At 46.8% G+C, this 13,807-nt stretch overlaps 1 protein-coding gene across 4 annotated transcripts in view; it reads left to right on the plus strand.

The window, feature by feature from the left end:
• The window catches only part of EPS8L2 (EPS8 like 2), a 111,600-nt gene that overhangs the window by 53,072 nt on the left and 44,721 nt on the right, over positions 1 to 13,807 (plus strand). For all 4 annotated transcript variants that reach the window (XM_027823304.3, XM_043549075.1, XM_027823305.3 and 1 more), the window contains exon 4: positions 13,133 to 13,197. In XM_027823304.3, the coding sequence (XP_027679105.1) occupies positions 13,133 to 13,197 (65 nt within the window). The remainder of the gene's footprint in view (positions 1 to 13,132; positions 13,198 to 13,807) is intronic.

The raw sequence follows: 13,807 nt of genomic DNA on the forward strand, positions 1-13,807 counted from the left end.
AGACTTGGGATTCCATAGCTCATTAAATTCTAAATGATGAGTTCTAAGTACTCCTCTCTCTAGGGCAGGTGTAGCAACCTGCATGGAACTTGGAGGAGGAGCACAGGTTGCAGGAGGGAAAAATTTGAAGGAGGCACCAAGAAGCCAGTCTGTGTGCACATGGCTGGAAAGCTAGCTGCAGTTATGGCAACTCTGTAAATAGTCCCCTTAATAAAGACCTAGTTTAGTTTCTGAAACATGGAGTTCTCTCATATTGAACAGCTCATATTACATGGCACATGAAACAGCAGAGATCAACCATTGTCCTTGGAAATGGGTTTTGGGGTCCCTGCTATATAATGAACAACTATGAGAAAATAAAAGGGAGGAGAGGATGAGCGTACTTGCACAAGGAGAGCTGGTAGTATGCAGAACCATGCATAGTGAAGACAGGCACTGTACAAGCTTTCCCACACAGCTCTGCCCATGCACCTCCTCCCTGAGCTACAACAGCCCATCCTGCTCTAAACTTGCCCTACCACAGCTCTGTCAATGCACCTCAGTCCTCTTATGTAGCACCCCCTGCTATTCCGTTGCTAGGCCCTTATCCAGTTCAGCAAGCACCTTTACAGACAGGGGGAAATTTGAGATAAACCTGTTCCAATGTTGAAAAGTTTTAGTTTCCAGACCTGACAATTTGGCCTGTTTCACCAGTAGTAAATTCACTTTAAAAGGAAGGCACCCAATGTCCCAAGATCCAAATTGATCTTTATCCCACACAGACTTGGTGTTCTCATTTTTATTAGTGAAATTATTTAGGTCAGAAATGATGAATTATACAACTGCCACTATGGAAAAGTCTTATTCAGGTTAGACATTAATCCCACAGCCCAGTAACTTTGTGCACAAACACTTGAGTGCCTTTCCATCTAAGCTGGGGCAGGTTGTGATTAAAATGAAGAGAGAATAGAAACAGAAAGTTTCTATAGATGTAGGACACTGAAATGGGGAACAGGGACACAGAGAGATTAATTGTTTTATCCAAGGTCATACTGGATGTCAGAGCTGGGAATTGAACCCAGCTCTCCTTAATCAGCACCTTAATCACAAAAACATTCTTCCTCCCGTAAACCTCTGGCACAGAGCTAACATTATAAAAACAATACTGAGTCTGAAGTTTATAGTCTTACTCATTTATGCTTTTGCCAGTGCATCCATAATAAACGCTTATATTGTGTACACCTACCAGTTAGGGACTACTAGGAGCTGCTATTGCTCTGTTAAGTAGCTCCAGAGACAAAGCACATGGAAACATGTGTAATGTAGGTTTATGGGTCAACTCCCAGACTCAAAATAAAAAAAGTCATTAAAAATCAGCTTCCATCAACCCACACAAGGGTATGATTGAAAGATGATACATCTTGTTCTATTTCCACCTCCATGTTCCTTCCTTGGGATGTTTACGATGTCCTAGCACCACGAGTTAGCTTTGTTGTTAATAAAGACTAAAAATGTTCTTCCTCTGGCCAAGCAGCCAGAGACATCAGGCTGTGGTTCCCTGACAACCAGCCCAACCAAGATCTAGTGAGGAATGACTATCAACTGCCAACTCAGCTTTGTGGGATGGACTATAGGGAACCAGATTAGACTACCAACCCACCCTGGCTAAGCAGTGATGCAAAGCTAGCTAAATCCTTCAGCATGATGGCAAGAAGGGGTCTTCAGTCCCTCACCCCACAATAAGCTGAGAGCCCCAACCTCAGCAGAGTTGATGCGGTTAGCGCCTAGAGAAGGTAGCGTGGGTGAAGCTAATGTTGCTGTAGAGAATGGCCACCTGCTGGCCATTCTCAAACAGCATGATCCAAGCTCTGAAGTGAGCTCAGTCCTGCCTGGCAGGCTGGAGAAAAAGGTTTTTTGAGGTGAATTAGGGAAAAGGTTTACACAGGAGTCTGCTATAGACCACCGGACCAGGGGGATGAGGTGAACGAGGCTTTCTTCTGGCAACTCACAGAAGTTACTAGATCGCAGGCCCTGGTTCTCATGGGAGACTTCAATCATCCTGATATCTGCTGGGAGAGCAATACAGCGGTGCACAGACAATCCAGGAAGTTTTTGGAAAGGGTAGGGGACAATTTCCTGGTGCAAGTGCTGGAGGAACCAACTAGGGGCAAAGCTCTTCTTGACCTGCTGCTCACAAACCGGGAAGAATTAGTAGGGGAAGCAAAAGTGGATGGGAACCTGGGAGGCAGTGACCATGAGATGGTTGAGTTCAGGATCCTGACACAGGGAAGAAAGGAGAGCAGCAGAATATGGACCCTGGACTTCAGAAAAGCAGACTTTGATTCCCTGAGGGAACTGATGGGCAGGATCCCCTGGGAGAATAACACGAGGGGGAAAGGAGTCCAGGAGAGCTGGCTGTATTTTAAAGAATCCTTATTGAGGTTACAGGGACAAACCATCCCGATGTGTAGAAAGAATAGTAAATATGGCAGGCAACTAGCTTGGCTTAACAGTGAAATCCTTGCTGATCTTGAATACAATAAAGAAGCTTACAAGAAGTGGAAGATTGGACAAATGAACAGTGAAGAGTATAAAAATATTGCTCGGGGATGCAGGAGTGAAATCAGGAAGGCCAAATCACACCTGGAGTTGCAGCTAGCAAGAGATGTTAAGAGTAACAAGAAGGGTTTCTTCAGGTATGTTAGCAACAAGAAGAAAGTCAAGGAAAGTGAGGGCCCCTTACTGAATGAGAGAGGCAACCTAGTGACAGAGGATGTGGAAAAAGCTAATGTACTCAATGCTTCTTTTGCCTCTGTCTTCACGAACAAGGTCAGCTCCCAGACTGCTGCACTGGGCAGCACAGCATGGGGAGGAGGTGACCAGCCCTCGTGGAGAAAGAAGTGGTTCGGGACTATTTAAAAAAGCTGGACGTGCACAAGTCCATGGGGCCGGATACGCTGCATCCGAGAGTGCTAAAGGAGTTGGCGGATGTGATTGCAGAGCCATTGGCCATTATCTTTGAAAACTCACGGCGATCCGGGGAAGTCCCGGACGACTGGAAAAAGGCTAATGTAGTGCCTATCTTTAAAAAAGGGAAGAAGGAGGATCCTGGGAACTACAGGCCAGTCAGCCTCACCTCAGTCCCTGGAAAAATCATGGAGCAGGTACTCAAGGAATCAATTCTGAAGCACTTAGAGGAGAAGAAAGTGATCAGGAACAGTCCGTATGGATTCACCAAGGGCAAGTCATGCCTCACTAATCTAATTGCCTTCTATGACGCGACAACTGGCTCTGTGGATGAGGGAAAAGTGGTGGATGTGTTGTTCCTTGACTTTAGCAAAGCTTTTGACACGGTCTCCCACAGTATTCTTGGCAGCAAGTTAAAGAAGTATGGGCTGGATGAATGGACTATAAGGTGGATAGAAAGTTGGCTAGATTGTCGGGCTCAACGGGTAGTGATCAATGGCTCCATGTCTAGTTGGCAGCCGGTATCAAGTGGAGTGCCCCAAGGGTCGGTCCTCAGGCCGGTTTTGTTCAATATCTTCATAAATGATCTGGAGGATGGTGTGGATTGCACCCTCAGCAAGTTTGCAGATGACACTTAACTGGGAGGAGAGGTAGATACGCTGGAGGGTAGGGATAGGATACAGAGGGACCTAGACAAATTAGAGGTTTGGGCCAAAACAAATCTGATGAGGTTCAACAAGGACAAGTGCAGAGTCCTGCACTTAGGACGGAAGAATCCCATGCACCGCTACAGACTAGGGACCGAATGGCTCGGCAGCAGTTCCGCAGAAAAGGACCTAGGGGTTACAGTGGACGAGAAGCTGGATATGAGTCAACAGTGTGCCCTTGTTGCCAAGAAGGCCAATGGCATTTTGGGATGTATAGGTAGGGGCATTGCCAGCAGATCGAGGGACGTGATCGTTCCCCTCTATTCGACATTGGTGAGGCCTCATCTGGAGTACTGTGTCCAGTTTTGGGCCCCACACTATAAGAAGGATGTGGAAAAATTGGAAAGAGTCCAGCGGAGGGCAACAAAAATGATTAGGGGACTGGAACACATGACTTATGAGGAGAGGCTGAGGGAAATGGGATTGTTTAGTCTGCGGAAGAGAAGAATGAGGGGGGATTTGATAGCTGCTTTCAACTACCTGAAAGGGGGATCCAAAGAGGATGGATCTAGACTGTTCTCAGTGGTAGCTGATGACAGAACAAGGAGTAATGATCTCAAGTTACAGTGGGGGAGGTTTAGGTTGGATATTAGGAAAAACTGTTTCACTAGGAGGGTGGTGAAACACTGGAATGCGTTACCTAGGGAGGTGGTGGAATCTCCTTCCTTAGATATTTTTAAGGTCAGGCTTGACAAAGCCCTGGCTGGGATGATTTAGTTGGGGATTGGTCCTGCTGTGAGCAGGGGGTTGGACTAGATGACCTCCTGAAGTCCCGTCCAACCCTGATATTCTAGGATTCTATGATTCTCCTAGAATCATAGAATATCAGGGTTGGAAGGGACCTCAGGAGGTCATCTGGTCCAACCCCCTGCTCAAAGCAGGACCAATCCCCACCTAAAACTAGAGGGGAGACAAAGAACAAAAATGGTGTTGAAAGCTCAGGTTTGACCTGCACCATCTAAGCCCTGGATTTTGTTGTTCGAAGCTCCAGCTGAGATCTGAGGTCTCCTTGTGCTTGTACAGTGCAGTGCCTAACGCATAATAAGTGACTGTCCTGAAAAGCTTACAATCTAAGGTCTTGTCTGCATGAGAAAGTTAACACTGCTTTAACTTGAAACAGTTTTTAAACTCCCACGGGGACACTTATTTTGGTTTAAGTGTGGCTTATTTTGGTTACTTAATCCATCTGATAACTGCCTTACGCTAAACCAAAATAAACTGAAATAAGAGGGTCCACACAGCCTTTCACAAGGGTGTAACTAAAGTGGTTTAAAAACTGGTGCAGCTTTCTCATGCAGACTGGTCTTAATAGACAGGACAGGGTGGGAGATAGAAGTGTTAACCCTCTGCTACAGATGGGAATGGAGGAATAGACACTCTAAATGACTTGCCCAGCGTCAATCCTCTGGCAAAAGTAGGGGATTGAACCCAGGTCTCCCGCATGCTATTTCAGTGCCATAAGACTACCCTTGCTCTCGTTCCAGAAGCTTGTTGTGAAGTCTGTACTTTTACCAGCTTTCCCACTGCCTTTTCATTTGCAAATCCCAGCTTCCCAAAGGGGAATAGTGCTAAAACATCAATAGCCTCATTATCTGAATTTAGAAACAACAAACATATGAACACAGATTTCTCCACTGCCCATTACCAAGTTCCTGAGTTGTCTTTTGCTTGTCTCCCACCCATAAGGGCCCGAGGTCATATGAGGGAGGGAACACACTGGCACAGGATAGACGTTGACTAATATTTTCAAATGGTTAAAACCACAAGATTCTTCATACAGGGTGCCTAGACAGAGTAGTGACGGGTGCATTAGAAACACTGTAGATTAGATTAGGTTCTTACTGATAAATCATAGTCATTTTTCATCAGTACTTTTTGTGGATTGGAAACTCATATTTGACCTGTAAGTAGAGCTGGTCAGAAAACAGAATTTCCTTTTTGCGAGAAATTCCAAGATACCTTTTCATTCCAAATCAGCACAAAGAGCCAAAATTTCCATCGGAACAAGCATTCCCCCCCTAAAATTTTATTTGGAACCAGCAAATTGTTTTATTTCTGCAATATGAAATATTGCAGATTATATAAATATAATTGAAATTCTAATAGTCAAACTGAAATGAACTGAAATGTTAATCAAAACAAAATGTTACAACACTATTGAAATGAGAAAGTCAATAATTCATTTAGACTTTGTCCCCATTGAAAATTTCCTGAGAATTGCCATGTTCCCACAAAACATTTAGATTTTGACAAAACTGCATTTTCCAATGAAAAATTGTTCCATCAAAAATATTTTGGACTAGCTCTACCTGCTGGCCCTTTGGGGCAGGGACACTTCATTTAGTGTCTTCCGCAGATTAGCATACACTGTTGGTGCTTGACCAATAATATCGCTCGTCCACCACCGAGATGGAGTACAGTGTATTGTGATAACATAGGGCACAGTTTAGTTGTCCAGGAGAAAAGGGGAGATACACAATGCAGTAAGACAGACCCATACTCTGTTTGCTGAACCAGCGCTGGCAGCTAAATCTGCAGCTTCCTATCACAGCATAGGAGTGATTTTGGACTGGCAGGAAGAGAGGCCTGCAGGTGGTGGCATTGGTCAGCTCCATTTGTGTATTAGGCACAAGCAACCAGTCAGAGGTAAGATATCCCTGAGCACACAGGTGCCTCTGGCCACAGGGCTGGTAGCAAATGCACAGATGTGGAAAGACACAAGTCGTATTTCTGAAAGTCATGGCACTTGGGTACCAAGGTCCCAGGTACACCAGAAATCCCAACAATAGATTTTAACATATAAACTCACGGGGCAAGGTACCAGGGCACCACCTGGTCATTGAAAGTCCAGACCAGCAGCTTCCCCTCCCTTTGCAGAGTGGCTGCTTGGGAGAGAGAGGGGAAGGAGGCTTTCATGGAAAGGAGGACACACACCCAGGTATCGTAGGGCTGAGACAAAGGCCCAGACTGTGCCTTTGCTGTTTGTTACATTGGCAGTTGGCACAGAACAGGGAAATTATTGAGTGATCCATCCCCTGTCGTCCACTCCCATCATCTGGCAGCCAGAGGTTTAAGGAAACCTAGAGCTTGGGGTTACATCCCTGACCATCTTGGCTAATAGCCATTGATTGACCTGTCCTCCAGGAACATATCTCTATCTTTTTTTAACCCATTTATACTTTTGGCCTTCACAACATCCCCTGGCAACAAGTCCCATAGGTTAACAGTGCATTGTGTGAAGAAGTACTTCCTTATGTTTCTTTTAAACCTGTTGCCTATTAATTTTCATTGGGGACCTCTGGTTCTGGAGTTATGTGAAAGAGTAAATAACACTTTCTTATTCACTTTCTCCACTCATTAATGATTTTACAGACCTTGGTCATATCCCCCACTGAGTCATCTCTTTTCCAAGATGAACAGTCCCAGTCTTTTTAACTTTCCTCATATGGAAGCTGTTCCATCCCCCTAATAATTTCTGTTGCCTTTCTCTGTACCTTTTCCAATTCTAATAGATCTTTCTTGAGATGGAGCGACCACATCTGCACACAGTATTCAAAGTGTGGGCGTACCATGGATTTTATATAGTGACATTATGCTATTTTCTATCTTATTATCTTTCCCTTTCCTAATGGTTTCTAATATTCTGCTAGATTTTTTGACTGCCACTGCACATTGAGCCAACATTTTCAGAGAACTATCCACAATGACTCCAAGATCTCTTTCTTGAGTGGTAGCAGCTCATTTAGACCCCATCATTTTGAATATATAGTTGGGATTATGTTTTCCAATGTGCATAACTTTGCATTTATCAACACTGAATTTCACCTGCCATTTTATTGTCCAGACACCCAGTTTTGTGAGATCCCTTAGTTAAGTCCACAGCAAAGAGTTACAATCTTGAGTAATTTTGTATCATCTGCAAACTTTTCCACCTCACTCGTTACCCCTTTTCCCAGATCATTTATGAATATGTTGAACAGCATGGTCCAAGTACTGATTCCTGGGGGACCCTGCTATTTATCTCTCTCCACAGTGAAAACTGACCATTTACTCCTCCCCTTTGTTTTCTGTCTTTTAGTAGCCAATTATTGACTCACGAGAGTACCTTCCCTCTTATTTTATGATTGCAAACTTTGCTTAACAGCCTTAGGTGAATGACCTTGTCAAAAGCTTTCTGAAAGTCCAAGTACGCTATATACACTGGATCACCCTTCTCCACATGTTTGTTGAGATCCTCAAATCTAATAGGTGAGGCATGATTTCCATTTACAAAAGCCGTGTTGACTCTTCCCCAACAAATCACGTTCACCCATGTGTCTGACAATTCTATTCTTTATTATAGTGTCAGCCAATTTGCCTGGTACTGAAATTAGGTTTACCAGCCTGTAATTTCCAGGATTGCCTCTGGAGCCTTTTTTAAAAATTGGCATCACGTTAGCTGTCCTCCAGTGATCTGGTACAGAAACTGATTTAAGTGTTAAGTTGCATATCACAGTTCGTAGTTCTGCAATTTCATATTTGAGTTCCTTTAGAACTCTTGGGTCTATACCGTCTGGTCCGGTAACTTATAACTGTTTAATTTATCAATTTGCTTTATTTGGAATATACATTTAATTTGAGCCTCCATTGTGGTGTTTTTAAAAAGTGTCCATGCAGCTTGCAGGCATTTCACTCTTGTGACTGTTCCTTTTAATTTCTGTTTAACTAGCTTCCTCATTTTTGTGTTGTTCCCCTTTTTGAAGTTAAATGCTACTGTGGTGGGCTTCTTTGGTATCTTCCCCACCACAAGGATGTTAAATTTAATTACTATATGGTTGCTATTACCAAGTGGTCCAGCTATATTCACCTCTTGGACCAGCACTTGTACCCCACTTAGCATTAAAAGAAGAATTGCTTCTCCCCTTGTGGGTTGTTTGCTGGAACTTTGTTTGTTGCTATTTGTGAGTAATGTATGGGTGAAGAACAAGGATGGCCTGAAGAACCTGCTCAATCACTTTCTTGCTAGCACTCAACCATTGACATAGTTTGAAAACATCTAAAGAAGTGACTGGCCTGCTAACTTGGTAGATATTGTAGCGTACAACCACATGAATTGGGAGATGCCATGGGATTGGGGATTCCCAGGCTGATGGGGTTTGAGAGCATTGCTTGGCACTTCTCTCAGTCATCAGAAAGGGAAGGGCAAGATTAGCTCATGTCCACATTGAAGCAGTTCCTCATTAGTAGCTTTGGACATGAATTGCTTTGACCACGGGACCTTTGTCCTATTGGGCCTCCCTACTTTTTTCACCTGTGTCCATTCCAATTTATCTTCTCCTGCTGGACTTTCTGTATAACCCCCTCCTCATGGGCAGCATGTGAACTGCTGGCTGGGGGAGGCTAGCCCCCAGCCCCCCCCTTCTACTCGAGGCCCCACCCCTTCTGCCCCCTGGAGCCCAGAGCCCCCACACCATCACGGCCACTGGCCCAGTCCCGGCCCAGGCTAACCCCCCACCCCCAAAGGAGTGCTGGGAGCACGGGTGGCATGCGGCTGCAACTCCTCCAACCTCAGAGTGCGGGAGAGTGGGTGGTGTGTGGCCCCTGCCTCCCCAGCCAGAGCACTGGGGGCTGGAGGACTGGAGCCGCACGCAGGGAGTGGTGGTAAGCAGCGGGCGGGGCCACACCTGGCTGTTTGGAGACGCACAGCCTCGCCCAGCCTATGTAACCTGCCGCCCATGTCCCTCTTCAAATCTCTGCACCATCCTCCTGCCTCCTTCTGCATCATATTCAGATTCCTTCTCCTCACTTCAGGGTTCTGCAGAGTTCTGCTCTTGCCTGCCTCTCAGCTCTCATTTCCTCCTCTGTCTTGTCACTCAATGCATTGCTGGTATCACTATACCTTGCTGTCTCCTCCCACTGCCATTTCCTGCCCATTCTTGGAGCTGCCTCCTTACTCCTGGGCACCAAGCGCTCTCCCTCTCCTCTTTTCAGTGCTTCCTCCAAACACCCTGCCTGCTTTCCACTGCTAATCTTTGCTTGGGTGTTCCTTATGGCCACTGCCGCACCTGATCATGATAAGATACGTGCATGCGTGTCTATTAATAAACATATGAAGCAACAATTCCTGTTACAAAAGCTTGTCGTGTGAAAGCAAGCCAGATGCTCTGCACATAATTCTCCCCTTCCCCTTGTCTGGGCATCCCTCTCCCTCTCCCATCCCCTCCTTCTTTCTCCACATTTAATACTCACCCTTCTATTATCTTTTAGGCTACATACACACCACAGCTTACGTCGGTATAAATCAGGGGTTGGCAACCTATGGCACGAGTGCCAAAGATGGCAGGCGAGCCGATTTTTAATGGCACGCTGCTGTCTGCCAGGTCCCAGCCGCCGGCCCCGCTCAGCCCGCTGCCGAACCCAGGCCGGGACCCCAGCAGCCATTAAAAATCCTGCCTGCCCCGGCCCGCTCTTCTCTGCCCCTTCCCCGCCCACCCCACAGGGGCAGGGTGAAGAAGCTTGGTCCTGCTGGCGGCGGCTGCTGCTGCTGCAGGGCAGGTAAGGTCCCACCTCCCCTGCCTCTTCCCCCAGCGCGCTGGGTTCCTGCCCCTCCTCCTCTCCCTCCCTGCAGCCGATCAGCTGATGGCCCTTGCGCCGGAGGGGGAGAAGCGGAGCCACAGCGCGCTTGCTGCTCTGGGGGGGAGGCGGAGAAGAGGTGGGGACGGGGTCTTGGGGAAGTGGGGTGGAATCAGGGCATATCCCCTTCAGCCCCCAGCCGTGAGCCGCTCTGGGCAGGGGGCTGGGAGCACCCCCACGACCCTAGCCCACACCCCCAGCCCTCTGCCCTGACCCCTACACCCCCCCACACACACCCCAGCCCCCTGCCCTGACCCCTGCACACACCTCCACACTCCCAGCCCTCTGCCCTGACCCCTGCACCCCCGACCCCAGCCCTGACTCCAGCACCCCCCACACATACCCAGCCCCCCCACACCCTATGATCTGACTCCTGCACCCCCCTCACATGCCCCCAACCCTCTGCCCTGACTCCTGCACCCTCCTCACACACCCGCAGCTCCCTGCCCTGGCTCCTGCACCCCCTACACCCCATGCCTTGACTCTTGCACCTCCCACATTCCCACACCCACCCTGAGCACCAAACAGGAGCTCCTGCACCCCCCCCCCACATTCCCACCTGCACCCCTCGCACCAAATGGGAGCTGCCCAGGTAAGAACTCCATACCCAAACCTCCTGCCCCAACCCTGAGCCCCCTCCCTCATTCTAGCTCCTGGCCAGACCCTGCAACCCAACCCCCAGCCTGCTCCTTCACCCCCAGCCCTGTGCTCAGTGCACTCCCACCCTCAGCTCAGTGCAGAGAGACAGGAAGAGAATGGGCTAGAACCAGGGAGAAGGTAGGTACCCACTCTACATGGGCAGGTCCGGGATCCCAGACCGGCAGCGGGCTGAGAGGGGCCGACAGCCAGGACCGTGGCTGCCAGGAGCTAGCGGATGGAACCCCAGACCGGCAGCGGGCTTAGCTGCTCAGTCCACTGCCAGTCTGGGGTTCTGACTGCCGGCCCCTTGCCAGCCGGGGTCCTGGCCGCAGGCCCCGCTCAGCCTGCTGCCAGCCTAGGTGAATGGAAACCCAGGCTGGCAGCGGGCCAGTGGCATAAGATCAGCATTTTAATTTAATTTTAAATGAAGCTTCTTAAACATTTTGAAAACCTTGTTTACTTTACATACGACAATAGTTTAGTTATATAATATATAGACTTATAGAGCGAGACCTTCTAAAAAACGTTAAAATGTATTACTGGCACGCGAAACCTTAAATTAAAGTGAATAAATGAAGACTCGCCACGCCACTTCTGAAAGGTTACTGACCCCTGGTATAAATGATGTCACGCAGGGGTGTGACTAAACCACTCCCCGAGTGATGTATGTTACCTAAGCGCGGGTGTGGACAGCGCAATGCCGCGCACTGGGACTGGAGTAATTGATGGGAGAGCTCTCTCCCATCAGCTTAGAGCGTCTGCACAAGGAGCGCAGCTGCATTGGTGCAGCTGCCCCACTGTCAGCGCTGTAGGGTAGCCATCGCCTTAGTTTATGGTCTGATTCCGTTCCCATTGAAGACAATAGGAGTTTTACTGTTGACTTTAGTAGGAGCTGGATAGGATTCTTGGATAACAAGTTCCTCAGGGTGGGGAGCGTGTGGTTTTTTTTAGATTTGCAAGGCCCCATGCAGCCTTGTGACACTAAAAAAACAGCAGCAGCAGGAAAGTAAGCTCTAGAAAGTAGTGATTTTAGCATTCATATACTTCTGGACATATTTAATGCAAGGGACAGATACGAAATAATTAACTTTCAAAACAGCCCTATGCGGTGCATAAGTAGTGATATCCCCATTTCACAGATGGGGAAAACTAAGACTGAGAGGTAAAGTGACTCACCCATGGCCATACAGCAAGCAGTGGCAGAGCCAGGATTCGAAGTCAAGATCTCTCAACTCCTAGAGTTACGCTCTTTCCTATAGACCACAATTCTTGGGATTATACAATAGGGAAAAACGGCTGCTAGGAATGGAAGTGTGGGAGATGAAGCCCATGCACACACACTGCCTGTCAGAGTAGCTTAAAGGATCCGAAGCACACCAATTTAGTCTGATGGGGCGGGGGGAGAGAAATAAACCCACTCCTTTATACACTATGAGATTGCATTGAGAGGATGTGAGCATCATCAGGCATCAAGACTTTTTGATGTAACTATTGTAGCTCTCAAGTTTAACCCCTACAAGTGATGATTAACGCTGCTCAAAAAATTGACATTTCAATTTATTTTTTTTTGCAAATCCCCTCCCAATACACTTTTCAGAGTTTAAAAAAAAACGCTATTTTCAGTTTTCCAAAATTTTATTGAAAGTATTATGGATGGTTTTGAAAATATCAAAAGAAAAAAATTGATTTTTTTTCCCCGTTTGTTTGGTTTTTTAATTTGGGCAGAAACAATTTGGTAAATTTGACCTGAATCTGCATTTAAAAAAAAAAAAGTTTTGTCAGACATTTTGCCCAGCTTTAATGTAGAGCTTTTGTGCAGGGTGGTGGGTATTCATAATTTCCCTTTCAGAGACATTTTGCTTTGTGGCCCTTAGCCAGGTTTCTCAGGCAGGGGAGCCATACCTCACTCTCTCTCTTCTGATAACCTCATAGTTTATCTGGCTTTTTAAGTTTCATTTCTTTGACAAACAAGCTTCCAGAAATTCCCCTGGCTTCCAGAAATCAAGTTACCAGTAATATGAAAATCCAGATGTATTGTTTGCGAGTCTTTGTAATAAAGGTTAATATATTTTTCTACACATGCGCTGTTTCCAATGGATTTGATTAATCCAATACATTCAGAGGGATAGAGAAAGGCAGTAGAGCCAGTCATGTGAGCTACGGTCCTTGGATCCTATTTCACTGATAAATGAACATTAAATGCAAGGCTTGTTTTCTTCTTTTTTCAGAACAAAGGAAGAAATACTCCAACTCCAATGTAATTATGCATGAGACATCGCAGTACCATGTACAGGTGAGTTTGCAAACAGCCTTTACGGGAATGAGCAGTAAACTGTGTCAGCGATAAGTGCTGATAACGAACGTGATTCGTTTATATCATGACCCTTGCTTAATTCACTGTGCATGACACATCATGGAACCTAATTAGTTCAGAGGCCAATTAGAAGCCTTTCTACGAATGAGCAAAGGTCACCCTACCCACCAGGAAGTCATTGATAGTGGCTGATAATGAAACCTCTTGAACTGCATGCTCCTTTCGCCAGTGTTTGGGACATAGTCTGCTAGTTCTTTTTTCCTTTTCCCATGCCCAGTGCCTTTTGAGGGCTAATGTAAACGTACTGTTACAACCTGGCCCACTCCATGCAGTCACCAGTCTGTTGACAGTGGACTTGTGCTTCCAAGCCAACCAGGTCTGGGCAGAGAGTCTAGTCACTGTTTCTTAGGACACATACCTGGGCTCAGACCTCTTGCCTGATACTCTTCCTTGGGACAGGGAGGTGCTGCCATCCAGCTACCCTGAATCCAGCGTCCAAGACTTCCCAGGCTCCCCAGTCACAGATACCTGCTCCCCCAGCATTCCACCCAGGCTTTGGGCTTCCAGTTTAAACCCTTCAGGGACAATG

Source organism: Chelonia mydas, chromosome 6 (assembly GCF_015237465.2).
Source record: "Chelonia mydas isolate rCheMyd1 chromosome 6, rCheMyd1.pri.v2, whole genome shotgun sequence".
NCBI lineage: Eukaryota > Metazoa > Chordata > Testudines > Cheloniidae > Chelonia > Chelonia mydas.